General features: G+C 40.3%; 1 protein-coding gene across 1 annotated transcript in view; it reads right to left on the minus strand.

Annotated features, from left to right (window-relative positions):
* LOC124595720 (NFX1-type zinc finger-containing protein 1-like) overlaps positions 1-16151 on the minus strand; it is a 413636-nt gene that overhangs the window by 87468 nt on the left and 310017 nt on the right. The window contains exon 12 of the mRNA XM_047134586.1: positions 8025-8190. Within this exon, the coding sequence (XP_046990542.1) occupies positions 8025-8190 (166 nt within the window). The remainder of the gene's footprint in view (positions 1-8024; positions 8191-16151) is intronic.

Here is a 16151-nt window from a genome sequence, read left to right on the forward strand (position 1 = left end):
ACAAGTCATGACCTTGGTGCCTGTTTCACCACACATGCCACCTGTATTCTTCCTACAGACATCAGTTTCTCAGAGCTCCATAGGTGGGAACTACCACTACAACATGTCCTTGGTTCTCACCATGCAACTGGCCTTAATTTACATTAATTCCTCTCATCTCAGCATTTTTTCACAGTAACTACTCCTTTCTTCACTCCATTTTACTTGTCTACATCTTTCATTTTCTGACTCGTCATTTTTCGCCGTCCCCCTTCCACCTCTGTTACACACAATGCGTTTAGCTTTTCACTCTTATTAACTTGTGCACGGTGTTTTAGTAGTAATCTCTGCCTTGCATATTACCCTGTCTTCCACCTTTAAGCTCTCAAGTTTTCACATCTTGTCCAGTGCAGTCCCCAACATCAGTCTTTCATTCTCATCCCGTCCAGCAAGTTTCCCTTGACCTGGGGATCTAGGTGACTTTTCTGAACTGCACCCCTTTCCCTAAACCTCTCTAGTCCTTTTCCTTCACCCCTCTTCCTTCTCCTTCAACACTTCTGCCAGAAGAAGGTGCCACCAGCTCCGAAGCTTGTAAAAGTTAAACCCTTTTGTGTATTTGTTCCCCTGCCGCACCTGGTGAGTAGACTTTTTTATCTATCCATTTACATTATATTATCAATAATTATTTTCATTGTTAAACAAATGAATGAATGCCACATGATTTCCAGTGATAGCCACTAATGTCACTGGGTTATGGAATTTCAAGTGCAAGAGTCAGGAAAATTTTTAGCGGTTATAATTTCACAGAGGAAAGTGAAGTTGGCCAGACTTTGTACAGATCTTAAGAAAGTAAACATGGCCCAAGCAGGCAGTATTATATTTATTGTCTATGATAATAGCTAATTTTGACTCCTAAGTCATTTTCAAGCAGTTATCATAAGTGATGTGTGCCTTTACAAATGTACTGGCTATTTAGTCAAATGTGATGTGAAGCTTGAGGCTTGTCATAAATGCCTGAAAATTGCTTAACAGTCAAAATTAGCTAATAGCACGGACAGTAAATATATTACACCTGTTTGGACCATATTTTCTTTCTTAAAACATCAGTCTCTCTGTTTTGTAAAACAGCTTGAGTGGATAGTGTAGCAAAAAAGCTGAAAAACCTGACCACTGGAAATTACCAGATGAAACCAGTTATATTCACCAGCTTGCATTCTGCACACAATCTGGCAATAGGAGCCTCTAGTGAAGAAACCCTCCAATGTAACATCAATATCTGACTGAAAGAGTTAAAGAACAAATGCAGGTCAATGTTGGATAACCAAAAACTAAGGTTATAAACAAGAGGGAAGAAAGTCATAACATTACAGTGGAAGTGAAGCAACTTGAACAGATTTGTAAATTTAAGTTACTTCAGCTCTACCATCTGAAGCAAAGAACAAAGGTTGGGTTTAATGTTCCATTGACATCGAGGTCTTTGGAGACAGAGCACAAGCTCGGGCTCAGTTCTATCATCTGAACAGGTGGGAAGATGGAAGAAGAAATTGGGAGACGTCGGGCAACATGTTGTCTATTAAATGCAGTCCAACAGAACTTCCTCCCAGAAAGCAAGTTCAGCCAGCCAGTGTGGCCGTGCGGTTCTAGGCACTTCAGTCTGGAACCGCGTGACCACTACGGTCGCAGGTTCGAATCCTGTCTCAGGCATGGATGTGTGTGATGTCCTTAGGTAGCAACGGCTACCTGGTAAAGCTTAACTGCTAAGCTTGCGACTCAAACCAAACTACTATAGCTGTATCGTCATTCATTTGACCTAAATTGTGTCTCATATTACAATGGACCAACTTTGTTTCGATTTGGAGGTGCGGCCTAAAACTTTTCTCTCCCCTTAAATTTCGAGTCTCAGATTTCAGGTGCGGCTTAGATTCGGAAAAAAATTTTTTCCTCGATTTCGAGTCTCATTTTTCAGGTGCGGCGTAGATTCGAGTGCGGCTTAAATTCGAGTAAATATGGTAGTTCTAAGTTCTAGGCGACTGATGACCTCAGAAGTTAAGTCGCTCAGTGCTCAGAGCCATTTTAACCACAAAGCAAGTTCATCTGCTCTATGCTAGCTTGCTCTCCTGACCAACACATTTAGAGCAGGAACTGCCAAATTTTTTTTTAACATAAATAAAATACAATGACAACATTTAGCAAGAGAATTTTGAAATCTGACGCAAGACAAGAATAGAAAGAGAGCTATCAACAGGGATAAAGTTATCTGTGTATATGTCTACCACATCCTAATATTGGTCACTGCTTGAATCTGAGACAGTAAATAAGCACAGAAATATGCAGACTCAGGTGGTAGAGTATGATACAGTTCAGTTTTTCAAAGCAGCTATGCATACATTAAATTATTGAAATATAAAACAATAATATTAATTTTAAATAGTGTTTTGTGCTGTAGCATTTTTTCTTCTTTCGCAAATGAACAATGTAAATGTAAAATTCCTATAAACTGCAAGCCACTTACGCAATATGATGATCCACTGTTATTCATTTTACAGCATAAAACTAGGAGTAGGCAATAGTATAATGTATTCAAAGAGTTATTCAGTAGTGTGTCACATACACTCCTGGAAATTGAAATAAGAACACCGTGAATTCATTGTCCCAGGAAGGGGAAACTTTATTGACACATTCCTGGGGTCAGATACATCACATGATCACACTGACAGAACCACAGGCACATAGACATAGGCAACAGAGCATGCACAATGTCGGCACTAGTACAGTGTATATCCACCTTTCGCAGCAATGCAGGCTGCTATTCTCCCATGGAGACGATCATAGAGATGCTGGATGTAGTCCTGTGGAACGGCTTGCCATGCCATTTCCACCTGGCGCCTCAGTTGGACCAGCGTTCGTGCTGGACGTGCAGACCGCGTGAGACGACGCTTCATCCAGTCCCAAACATGCTCAATGGGGGACAGATCCAGAGATCTTGCTGGCCAGGGTAGTTGACTTACACCTTCTAGAGCACGTTGGGTGGCACGGGATACATGCGGACGTGCATTGTCCTGTTGGAACAGCAAGTTCCCTTGCCGGTCTAGGAATGGTAGAACGATGGGTTCGATGACGGTTTGGATGTACCGTGCACTATTCAGTGTCCCCTCGACGATCACCAGTGGTGTACGGCCAGTGTAGGAGATCGCTCCCCACACCATGATGCCGGGTGTTGGCCCTGTGTGCCTCGGTCGTATGCAGTCCTGATTGTGGCGCTCACCTGCACGGCGCCAAACACGCATACGACCATCATTGGCACCAAGGCAGAAGCGACTCTCATCGCTGAAGACGACACGTCTCCATTCGTCCCTCCATTCACGCCTGTCGCGACACCACTGGAGGCGGGCTGCACGATGTTGGGGCGTGAGCGGAAGACGGCCTAACGGTGTGCGGGACCGTAGCCCAACTTCATGGGGACGGTTGCGAATGGTCCTCGCCGATACCCCAGGAGCAACAGTGTCCCTAATTTGCTGGGAAGTGGCGGTGCGGTCCCCTACGGCACTGCGTAGGATCCTACGGTCTTGGCGTGCATCCATGCGTCGCTGCGGTCCGGTCCCAGGTCGACGGGCACGTGCACCTTCCGCCGACCACTGGCGACAACATCGATGTACTGTGGAGACCTCACGCCCCACGTGTTGAGCAATTCGGCGGTACGTCCACCCGGCCTCCCGCATGCCCACTATACGCCCTCGCTCAAAGTCCGTCAACTGCACATACGGTTCACGTCCACGCTGTCGCGGCATGCTACCAGTGTTAAAGACTGCGATGGAGCTCCGTATGCCACGGCAAACTGGCTGACACTGACGGCGGCGGTGCACAAATGCTGCGCAGCTAGCGCCATTCGACGGCCAACACCGCGGTTCCTGGTGTGTCCGCTGTGCCGTGCGTGTGATCATTGCTTGTACAGCCCTCTCGCAGTGTCCGGAGCAAGTATGGTGGGTCTGACACACCGGTGTCAATGTGTTCTTTTTTCCATTTCCAGGAGTGTATGTATATGTAACGTACACCATTTAATGATCTATTTATTAATGTAGCCAAGTGAGTAAATGACTGAGTTCAAGATATAAGAAAGGAGCAAGACAATCACCTAATAAGAGATGGATACATGACATTAGAAAATATGCAGAAGCAACATGGATGTCTATAGCAGAAGGCAATAGTGGATGGAAACTCTAGAATAGGACCTTATCTTGCAAGAGATATCAAATGGCTCATGATATTGATGATGATGGTGATGATTCATTCAAATATATATACATTTTTGTACACTGGACATTTGAAGGCAATTACAAAAAGGATGGAAAAAGATGTAAACAGAAGCACAAAGCTGGCTGGGAGCACTCTTTATAAACTGAATAAAGTTTGCGAAAGTAAGTTATCAATGTGTGTGGAACAGAAAGTTTACAATTGGTATGTATTATCAAAAACATGGACTTGCTCAACAAGCTGTGGAGGGAGACATGATGGGAAGAACTAGGGAAGATATGAAACAAACAGAGCAGGCAACATACTGGAGTGGAAGATATAATTATGATCGTAATGAAATGAAATGGATGTAGACAAAACACATAGCCAGCCCCAGAGATGGAAAATGGACAAATAAAAGTTTTTTACCAGATTTCAAAAAACAGTGATGGTGGTGGTGGTGATGATGATGTGGCAGTGGTAGAAGTAGAAGTGGTAACTTTATGCATCTGTGGATAAGAAAATACTGTGAAAATGGCCTAGCAGAAATTGGTTACATATCTCAAAGTACCATTCGTGGTATGAATTTCTTCCTGGGCAGAGTGCCCTTAACTTCAATACTCTCAAGGAGATGCAAAACAATGAAAATTACTCAACCACTAAAGACAAGATATCGTTGCACTCTCCTCCCTCCAGAACATTACAAGGTACTCTACATATGTATTTTTGCAGCATCACACGCATGCCCAAAACTGCATACCTGCACTCATTCTGGCAAGATACAGGCTGCCTTCCAATATATGCCTAAGTTCAGAATGTAGGAACATCTGCGGCATGATACTCGAATATCACCACATACATATGCAGTCCACTGTATTGCTATTCAAATACTGTCAACTGGCAGTATTACACCCAGTTTCCTCTGCCAATATACACTTTAGTGGGCTTCTACTGAAGACACTTGTTTGGAGCATGGGGCGACTGTGAAAGAGGTCAGCTGATTGACAGGCTATTCACCATTTCCTGCTGAAGAATGGTTATGAGACTGAGCACAGGCTGAAATCAGCACTAAATTGCTCCACTTTCCCTACATTGGACTCTTTCTTGTAACAGTGCAGTTCTATCAATATATTATCTCCTAAGTCAAGCAAAGTTGATGCCCCAAAGCAGCGGCAACTTCTAACCCTGCTTGGGAAAAAGTAGGAAAGAAGGAAGATTAAGGGTTTAATGTCCTATCAGTCTCAATTTCAGGCAAGATATGCATACTCCTGGTTGTTTTTACAACTTTTCTTAATATGTTATGGTACTGTTAATAATATGAAAATATTTCTGGATCATTACTTGTGCTGGTTATTTTCTGCAAGTTATTTTTTTGTTGTGAACAGATTCTTATTCCTGTAGTGGTTGAAGGTTTCTTTAATAACTTCCCATTATTACATATAGTGAGCTTTTTAGGAAGATGACTTTAAAAAGTGGATACAAGCTCATGACGAAATATGTTGAATTTCGAGCTAGAATTAGGCAAATTGTAATCCCTACACCTGTCATCACTTTTTAAGCTTCCTTTAAAATCTACAGTAGTTTTGCATCGATCAGTCTCACTCTTTTCTTTGAGCATTTCTTAACTGTACAGATGTTGGTTCTATAATGAAACTAACTGTACTTTGTGATGTGACATTCTCTTTACCACTGGACTGGCATGTATATCTCTAACTTGCACTTGCTGTATGAATAAATTATAGATAATTGTGCTACTATCTTGGGCAGCTAGAGTAGGGAAGTTTATAACTAATAACAAATTATAAGTGACTACCAGCACCTCTAGATAACTTTTTCTGTCAGATTCCTTCAAGAAATTTGCATTAATATTACCACTTAATAACGATGCCTTCCCTCTGTATGAGAGACAGCACAATAAGCCATCATGACTTTTCATGAAAATTCCCCAGTTATCCAGTAGAGACCTGTATACTATATCAATCACAAGTGTTACATTTCCAAATATTAACTCACAAGCACATGCTTCTGTATCATGATCTACAGAGAATTTACTTATTTCTACATTTTTGTATTTATATTCCTTTTTATGAATGTGACAGCTCCTTTATCCTTACTGGATCTACAGGAATATGCAGCTAATTTATAACTACTCAGATAAACAATGAAAACTGATTTTAAATGGCTCCAGCAAAGTGCATTCTTATCCAGCATTTAATGGCCTCATTTAATCGCTTTCTTTCGATTAAAGACATCTTCCACCCAGTTCAGATTGGTGTTTCACAGCTTTATATCAGTTCTATCCTGGTGTGCTGGAATAGTTTTTGTTAATTAAGGTGGTTATGCATATTTACAGTAGTTTGATAGTCAAGCATTTTCTTCTATTTAACAACCCATGAAGTTAGTAAAGGATTTAAGGCTTCAGTGTGAAGGCTACCATTAGAGAGCACTAGCAACTCATGGTGGTGTGGAGTGGCTTCAGGATTCACAAGATGGACAATCACCAAGTGTGCACCGAGTGTTTTAACGACAGTTCCCAGAAAAGATCCCAGCTACAGCATGTAAACAAAATGCAGCAGAGGTGCTGTAAAGTGCGTGCAGATAAGGAGAAAAAAAGAAACCGAGAAAAGAACAAGAAAAGAAACATGATGGTGGCGTACGCAGTGTAATGTGGGCCTCTGCACACCTGACTCTTTCAAAGAGTACCATACCTGAATAAATTATATATTTAAAAAAAAAAAAAAAAAAAGAAAGAAGAAGAAGAAGAAGAAGAAGAAGAAGCCCAACTTATGTACTGAATTTTTCTTGTATGCATGTTTTTTCCAATAAAATATGTTCTTTTGTACATGCTTATTTCTTTCAAACATTAAAAGTAAAGAGTTTTGGAAGTCAGATATATTTCTTTTTCGGAAAAACATTTGACTTTCAAAATTCTAGAAAAAAATGTTCAGATATAGCATTAGAAAGACGAAGATTGAAACTTTAATTTAAGATTCACTATCTTTATATTTTCTTCATGACTTCTATAAAAAGTCCATAAAATGGCTTGAAAAATGTCAGTCTGCAGGGACAAAACATGTTTAAATGGCTAAGTGTGGAAAATGTGAAAATATTTTTTATATCACTTTGGGTGGAAATTTATTTATTTTGTTTTGAGGTCATATGCTGCACCGCAATATGTTATTCATGCATTAACTTGACTAGACGAATATATACCTATGCTCTTCTCGGCACACTACAGGGAGGGGGGAACAGTTTCAAGATTTTTCTTCCATCTAAAGCTTACTGCAGCCAATGTGATGAAAGCCTGGTCTGCTGGAGATTGCTATTTGATCTTTATAGGCAATTCTACAGACAGGAACTGGTTATATATCACTTCAAGACAACAATTAAACTGAAACTTTGCTCACTCTCTTACAATTATTACCAACTGATGCCTGCCCAAGATGTAATGAAATGTTTTGGAATTTGGTACGCGCATTAGCTGATTTGTCCAACCAATCACTGCTGGTTTTTTTATGGAGATATTTACAATAACTTCTGTCACAATACACTGATTGCCACAGCAATGAATACCAATAGATAAATTACTTTGTACTATTTCACACATGAGTTTGGGACCTGAAGTTATAATATGAATTCATCATTATAAACTGTGTAACCTTTTTAAAATAACATTTCACTGCTGTTCTTAAAAGTAAAAGTATTTCCTTCACATATTAAAACTAAATTCCATGTTTCATTTGCAGCACACATGCTTCTTAGTTTGTATATTTAGTATCAAACCTTTAAAAACATGAGCCATATATTAAACATACCTATGTCCACATATCTGCACACGGACACACTTCTCCTTGCATGGCAAATGAAGACGACCTTGAAAGCACACACGACAAGTCCCAGCACACACATGTCCACATTCCAATGTCATTCCACATGCTGTTTTACACCTTGATAATAACTCATCACTGTATGGTGATAATTCTGAAATCAACATATAATGATAATATCAGAAAAAAATAAATGCAAACAACAAAGAAACAAGATTCACACAACCTGAAGTCTGCTAATGAACTCTTCATTGTTTTAAGATCCCCAATTTGTGGTTTAAAATTTCAGTACTGATTATACTACCACTTTAACTGAAATGTAGCTTAGGAAAAAGAAAATAGCTTGGTATCACACAGTACGCATTCATGCCAATAAGGAAACATGTAGTTCTACACATTGTAATGTAACTGCCTAGGATTTTGGTGTAGGAGTATGCAATACACAGTTTTTAGTGTATTACTCAATACACTGTATCAAGTATTCTGTTGTTATATCGTCAAATAGAAAATAGCTCTAAACCTTTATATCTTGCTTGAGAATAGGAACATTGCAACATCAACAGTGACAGTGACAATATTCCAATAAAAAGTTTTTAAGCTAGTCTTCATCTATAATTTTTCATCTGGGTGATCTATGAATATTTTCTGGTTATTTAATTTAAATACTGCAGTTATGGATAGTAATAAGCTACATCTTTGTTGATACATCATTTCAACCATAAAAGCAAAGCAGAGAACAGATAACTTCAACCAGTCCCCAAAGAACATAATTATTTGGCATTCATAAAAGATTTCCAAGTGTTTACCAACTGTGTTTTTCTTGATCACATTCATTACGATTCTAAGCATGTTGTATGTAAAGCTTAACTGGATGCGCTACTATAATAATAACAAAGATTTAAATAATAACATAACAATAACATTTAAGTTGTTTATTTACTGGTCTTGGTATGTAATTGCCTTGGCACTGGAAGTAACATAAGGCTACTGGCTACAAACATCCTCGTGGTTAGACACTGGACTCGCATTCGGGAGGACGATGGTTCAATCCTGCGTCCGGCCATCCTGATTTAGGTTTTCCGTGATTTCCCTAAATCGCTTCAGGCAAATGCCAGGATGGTTCCTTTCAAAGGGCACGGCCTACGTCCTTCCCCGTCCTTCCCTAATCCGATGAGACCGATGACCTCGCTGTCTGGCCTCCAAAAATGGTTCAAATGGCTCTGAGCACTATGGGACTTAACTGCTGAGGTCATTAGTCCCCTAGAACTTAGAACTAGTTAAACCTAACTAACCTAAGGACATCACAAACATCCATGCCCGAGGCATGATTCGAACCTGCGACCGTAGCGGTCTTGTGGTTCCAGACTGCAGCGCCTTTAACCGCACGGCCACTTCGGCCGGCTATGTCTGGCCTCCTTCCCCAAAACAACTAACCAACTAACTGTAAACATCCTTTAAAAGTGGCAGTAATTTTTGTTCAGAACAACACTATCCTTCCAGCTACCCTGAATCGCAAATCCCTCACCTATTGCAGATTCACTGATGAGCTCTTCATGAAATGCATCAAGGGTGTGAGCAACCTGTCCACATTCTTCCAGAACTTCTACATCTACATACATACTCAGCAAACCACAATATGGTGCCTGGTAGAAGGTACCTTGTACCACTAATAGTCATTTCCTCTCCGTGCCTGGTAGAAGGTACCTTGTACCACTAATAGTCATTTCCTCTCCTGTTCCATTTGCAAATGAAGTGAGGGATAACGACTATTTAAAAGCCTCTGCACAAGCCCTAATTTCTTGCCATCTTTTATCTCCATAGTCATTATGTGAAATGTATGTTGGTGGCAGAAGAATTGTTCTACAGTAAGCCTCAAATGCCATTACTCTAAATTTGCGCAATAGTTCCTTATGGAAAGAACTTCATCTTCCCTCCTGGGATTTCCATTTGAGTTCATGAAGAATCTCCATAATGCTTGCACTCCAATCAAACCTACTGATAACAAATGTAGCAGCCTGTCTCTGAATTGCTTTGATGTCTTCCTTTAATCTGATCTGGTGGGGATCCCAAACACACTAACAGTAGTCAAGAGCAGGTCCATTAGTATTCCATATGTCATCTGCTTTATGGATAAGCTACACTTTCCCAAAATTCTCCCAGTAAAATGAACCTGAGCATTCGCCTTCTCTACTATGAACCTGACATGCTCATTCCATTTCATGATGCTTTGCAATTGTATAACCAGATACTTATTTGAAGTGGATGTGTTTCAAGCTGCACTCTACTAATGCTGTATTCGAATGTCAAAGGACTGTTTCTCCTACTCATCTGCATTAACTTGCATTTTTCTACATTTAGTGCAAGCTGCCATTCGTCACACCTACTAGAAATTTTGTCTAATTTATCTTGTCTATACCTAGAGTCAGTTAATGACGACACCTTCCGATACACCACAGAGTTGTCAGCAAACAACCACTAATTGCTGCTCACCCTGCCCATCGAGTCATTAATCTATATAGAGAATAAAAGTGGTGCTATCATACTTCCCTTGTCTCGGATGAACATTCACTGTCGAGGACCATGTATTGCGACCTATTACTTTAGAAATCTTTGTTTCGCTCACATATCTGGGAACCTAAGTCTTATACTCCGGCCTTCATCAACAATTTGCATTGTGACACCATTTCAAATGCTTTCCAGAAATTTAGGAATATGGAATTTGAATGTTGCCCTCCATCCATGGTTTGTATGATGTCCTGTGAGAAAAGGGTGAGCTATGCTTCACACAAGTGATGTTTTCTAAATCTATGCTGATTTTCAGACAGAAGCTTGCCTGTCTCGAGGAAATTTATTATATTCGAACTCAAGAATTCTACAGCAAACCGATGTTGGGGATATTGGTTGCAATAATGCAAGGTCAGTTCTTTTATCTTTCTTATATGCAGGTGTCACCCTCGCTGTATCCCACTCCCTTGAGAGTTTTTGCTGGGCAAGAGATTTGCGATAAATGCAGGCTAAGTAAGGACCCATTACCGCAAAATACTCACTGTAAAGCCGAATTGAGATTCCATCTGGACCTGGTGAATTATTTGTTTTCAGTTCTTTCAGTTACTTAAAATATAATTTAAAACTTTGGCTTTCCTTTTGCTGACTTCTTTGCCACCTCAGACTGGTCAACAAGTGAGTTCAACCTTGCTTAGTGATTTCATGTATGACCACAATTTTCTTCGGTTCTCAGCAAGATCTTTTGCTAAGGTATGATAGTGGAAGCTGTTGTGTGCTTTGTGCACTGCTCTCCTTTCAGAGGTACAAATCTCTACAACTTTTGTCTGACAACATTTGTGCTCTCTATTTCGAAGTGAGAGTGCAACAATCTCCACTTCCTCAGCATTTTATAAATTTAATTATTGAACTGCAGGAGAGGGGGTGGTGGGAGGGCAGGGTGGGGTGGGGGTGGGGGGAGGGTTCTTTACATCCCTAATCCACTTCCATGGCACAGAAATCTCCAGAGTATGATTTATATCAGGTTAAATTTGCCCATAAATCCTCTACATCCATCATACTGGAGCTAAATGATGTCTAGTCATTGTCTAAGTGGGATACTAACAACTGTTTAAACATTTTCCTGGCCTTCTTGATGGACTTAATACCTTTAGTAACCATTGTTGCTCTGACGGCACCATTATCACTAATCTCTGTTTCTATACTGACACTCTTGATACAGTCATGCCTCTTTGTAGCTACAAGGTCCAAGACATTTCCATTGTGTGGGGGTTGTCTAACTAATTGTTCAAGGCAGTTCTTGGAAAACATGTTCAGAAGTACTTCCGAAGACTATCTGTCCATAACACCTGCAATGGATCCATAGACGTTCCCGTCTATACTTGGTAGGTTAAAGTCACCTCTAATTAATATTGTATGATCATGGCACTTCCACAATACTGACTGTAGACTTTTCTTGAATCACTCTAAAACTGTCACCGCAGAATCGGATGGCTGGTAAACACATTAAAAAATTACCTGATTTCACCTAGACCTGTTATACAAGTCCACATAACTTCACTATCACACTCAAATTCAAACACAATATTTTTGTCAATTGAAATGGACATTCTACATTTATGGCATTTAATCTGTCTTTCCAGTATCCATTCCACAAATCACTATGTGTCTCGGAGAGAATAATTTGAGCACAATCGATTTCCTGGGGGGTAGTAAATTTGGGAACTTTGTTACAAATACTTCGACAATTTACTGATAAAATTTGGACAGTGGAAGTGTCTCTACTTTGTATACAACATGATTTCACGCTCTGTATGTAGACAGGTGACTTTAGCACCCTCTCCCTTATTACCTTCATTTGATCCTCCTCGGCCCACCAAGCTATCTTCCTTGATGTCAACCTCAACCTCACACATGGCTCCATCAGTATTGCTGTCCATATCAAACCTACCAGTCAACAATAATACCTTTGTTTTGACAAATGCCAGCCATTTCACACCAAGAAGACCCGTACAGCCTTACCACCTGCACTTACTACATCCGCAGTGGTGAGCAGTCCTCCATGAAAAATATTGAGGGTTTCACTGAGGTCTTCGCAGACCAATATTACACTCTCCACTGAGTTCAGTAGCAGATCTCCAGTGCCTTGGCTTCTCAGTTACCCACCATCCCCCAAATAACCACTTATCATCCCCTTCACACTTCAGTAAGACCCAGAACTGGAGCAACTATATGATAGTCTCTGCTATGGTTTTGACTACCTGTTGTTGTGCCTTGAAATGAGTATTAGTCTTCCCACTTCTTCCATAGTTGTACTCTGACATCCATCCAACTTACAAAATATCCTAGTTCCTCCCTATACCACCCTGGTCACCAAATCCTTTCCCCAGGCTCTTACTTGTCTAATAGGCCTAGGTGCAAGACCTGTTCCATAAATCCTCTCACTGTAACCCGTTCCAGTCCTGCCAGCGGCATTTCATATCCCATTAAAGGCAGAGCCACCTGTAAAAGGAGCCATATGGTCAACCAACTTAGCAGCAAACACTGCAAGGCATTTTATGGGGGATGGCCACTAACAAGCTGTCTGTCTGCACAAATAGCCATAGCCAAAATGTGGCCAGGAGGCAGCTAGACCACACAGTTGCTGAGCATGCTGTACAACATGGGGTGCTCGAGTGAAAAGACTGCTTCACAGCTTGTACCATCTGGATTCTTCCCAACAACACGTCTTTTCTTGACTATTCTGATGGGCACCCCTCCTGTAGTATATTGTGATGATCTTTAAAGGGTTGATAAAATAATTAGGTGCTGCAAATAATGTGACTATAACATTGAAACCTCTGTAAAAGGCAGCATAAAAACTGTAAATGGCAGTACAAAAATAATTAAGTACCTTAGCTGTAATTTATCTATTCATATAGCAATTGTCAAAGAGATTCATTTCCTGAAGTTTTGCGTAGAAAATCAAATCTTGTTAAAATTAAGTTTATATCATACATTTTCCTCCTTTCTGTAAAGCATAACATCACATTTGAATATTTATGAATATGTAATTTTTAACTACAAAATAAAAAAGTAACTGCTTTTATGGTACACTTGTAACCTGGTATTGTGATGGTTTCATCCGCAGAAGTCAATTCAGTTAGTTCTGATTCCATACAGACAGTTAATGAGTGGTAGTTAAAAATTGTAATACAGCAGTAGTTGCACCAGTTCGTTTGTAAAATCAAGACTTGAAATCGGAATAATTTGGGACATGGAATCAAAGTTTGTTAAAATTCTATGAATACATCTGCTGCTCTTGATGAAAATAAATGGAAAATAATACATAAAAAAGTTATCAGGCTATTAATTTACACTGAAGACCGTAAGGTTCTTTATTCAACAAAAAAGGCATTAACATTATTTTATACTACTATGCGATCAAATATTGGCTCTTGGTGATGCACATTAGGTTAGTACAGCTTTTTTAATCTCAACTGGACAGTAGTGTTGGAAAACACACACACACACACACACACACACACACACACACACACACACACACACAGCTACACTGTACTGGCAGAGTACAAAATTGTGAGATAATAGTTCAGCAGTCTCTCCTTTCTCTGTTCCATCTCTCCCTCCTAATCTACTCCTACATGTCCTTGTTATCCATTAAAATGTCCATTTGCACCTGTATAAAATACACTAAAAGAAATTTACTACTTGAAAATCTACATGGACCAGAAGGAAGAGGTTCTGGGCTTCCCTTTCACAGTTTTATTATTAATTCTCATTGAACTTGATGTCAGATGAAGGCTCTCAATCAGCTTGAAGACAGCAGCACGATGACACAGACCTCGACAATGCCTGTAGCATGATATGTCTCAGTAGCTCCGTTCGATGCAGCTGCCTGTGCAGCAGCCTCGAGCTGACTGATAAGCTTCCCAGTAATAGGTCCCCTCATATAGCTTCACTGCCAGAAGCCCATATCAGCACCGGAAGGGCATTGCCTACTGCACACATTACTATAGTTGTCCTCTAAAACTAGGGATGGCTCCAGACTGTGTAATCACTAAATGAATGAGGCTTACACTATTGCAGCTCTGTGTGGTGTGTAATCATGCAACAGAGCTGTGCGCAGCTAATGAGTCACACAGGGACAATGTGACTGACCCAGAACAATCCAGAGAGCTACAACACCAAGAAGAATCTGTTTTTGGCAAGATCAATGCTTTTTTCATAAAATTAAAGCTTTATTAACAATGATAATATAGTGTTACATCTCCAATTAATCTAAATTCTTCTGCTGATTATAAATTTTCTTTTAGCATCTTTCATACAGGTGCAATTGGCAGGATAATGGATGGATTACTGTTGCTGCGGTGCGATGTATACCTGCATCAGTGGCTGGCCTTGAGAGTTTTAATGAAAGAGATGTGATTGTGTACAAGACTTTCACATTTCTGAGTTCGCTAACAAGGACTATGAGGAGTCTGCTTATCAACCTGATGCTCCTCTGATTTTCACCAGGAATCAGAGGAGAGTTGGTCTAGCTGAATCAATATCTTTCTGGATAAATTTAGATTAATTGGAGAAATAATACTCCATTATTATTAATAATAAATATTTACTATTAAGGAAAAACACAATGACCTTGCCAAAAGCCTACATATTGCATTCATATCCCGTGCATTTGCTGCCTCTCACTCCTACATTCCTAACTCACAAACCTGCTGCCTCCCTCCGAGCTGTGAGCCTTCTTGCCCCAATCTTCCCTCCCACTTCCCATCTCATTTCTCCCAACAGGGACTCCACCCAACACAGTCCCTCACTCCAGACTTCCTACAAAACTGCAAGACCAGCATTCTGTATTCAGCCAGCACAATATAGCTGTACGTGTGTGTGTGTGTGTGTGTGTGTGTGTGTGTGTGTGTGTGTCCCCAACAGTCTACATTTAAATACGCCTGTCCACTGCTCAACACCTCCTCTGTATGATGAGTGGTGATCTGTCTAATCATAATGCCACGAGCTGTCATGCTTGCAGTGTGGCAAAATGCTTAGCATCACTGGCTGGCATGCTGAGGGAATATTCAGTGTCTTTATAAATAGATCACTCTCTGTTCAGGAGTTCAGATCTGTTGTGGCAGTACCCTGGTGTTTGGAATAAGCACACTTTCAGTGCTTAGTATTGTACTTCATTAGCAACCTAATTTTCAGATCTGGGCTTGTGTGTGGTTAAGACATGAATTGTTGTTATGATATCACATTGTTTGGTGGAGACACAGGGTAATTCAAAATATCTACATCACCATGGCTCCAACCAGGCAATGTAAAAGCCATCACCTACATGACCAGGAACTGGAATTGAGGCCAGTACACAGTTTCCAAGGTCCGTATATTAAATTACCAATGGATTACTACAAAACAGCAACAAGCCAGCTGCACATCAGGCATCCATCAATGTTCTCTGGAGACACTGGTCAGGATACAATGAAATAGTTGAAATGATTCAGCCCAGTCACCAAATACAAGTGAATGACATGATGTGTTTGGCAAATGTGAACTTTTACTTGGATAGAAACAGCCCAGCAATGGTTCAAGAACAACGAAGACAAACTCAATATC

Source organism: Schistocerca americana, chromosome 2 (genome assembly GCF_021461395.2).
Source record: "Schistocerca americana isolate TAMUIC-IGC-003095 chromosome 2, iqSchAmer2.1, whole genome shotgun sequence".
Classification (NCBI taxonomy): domain Eukaryota; kingdom Metazoa; phylum Arthropoda; class Insecta; order Orthoptera; family Acrididae; genus Schistocerca; species Schistocerca americana.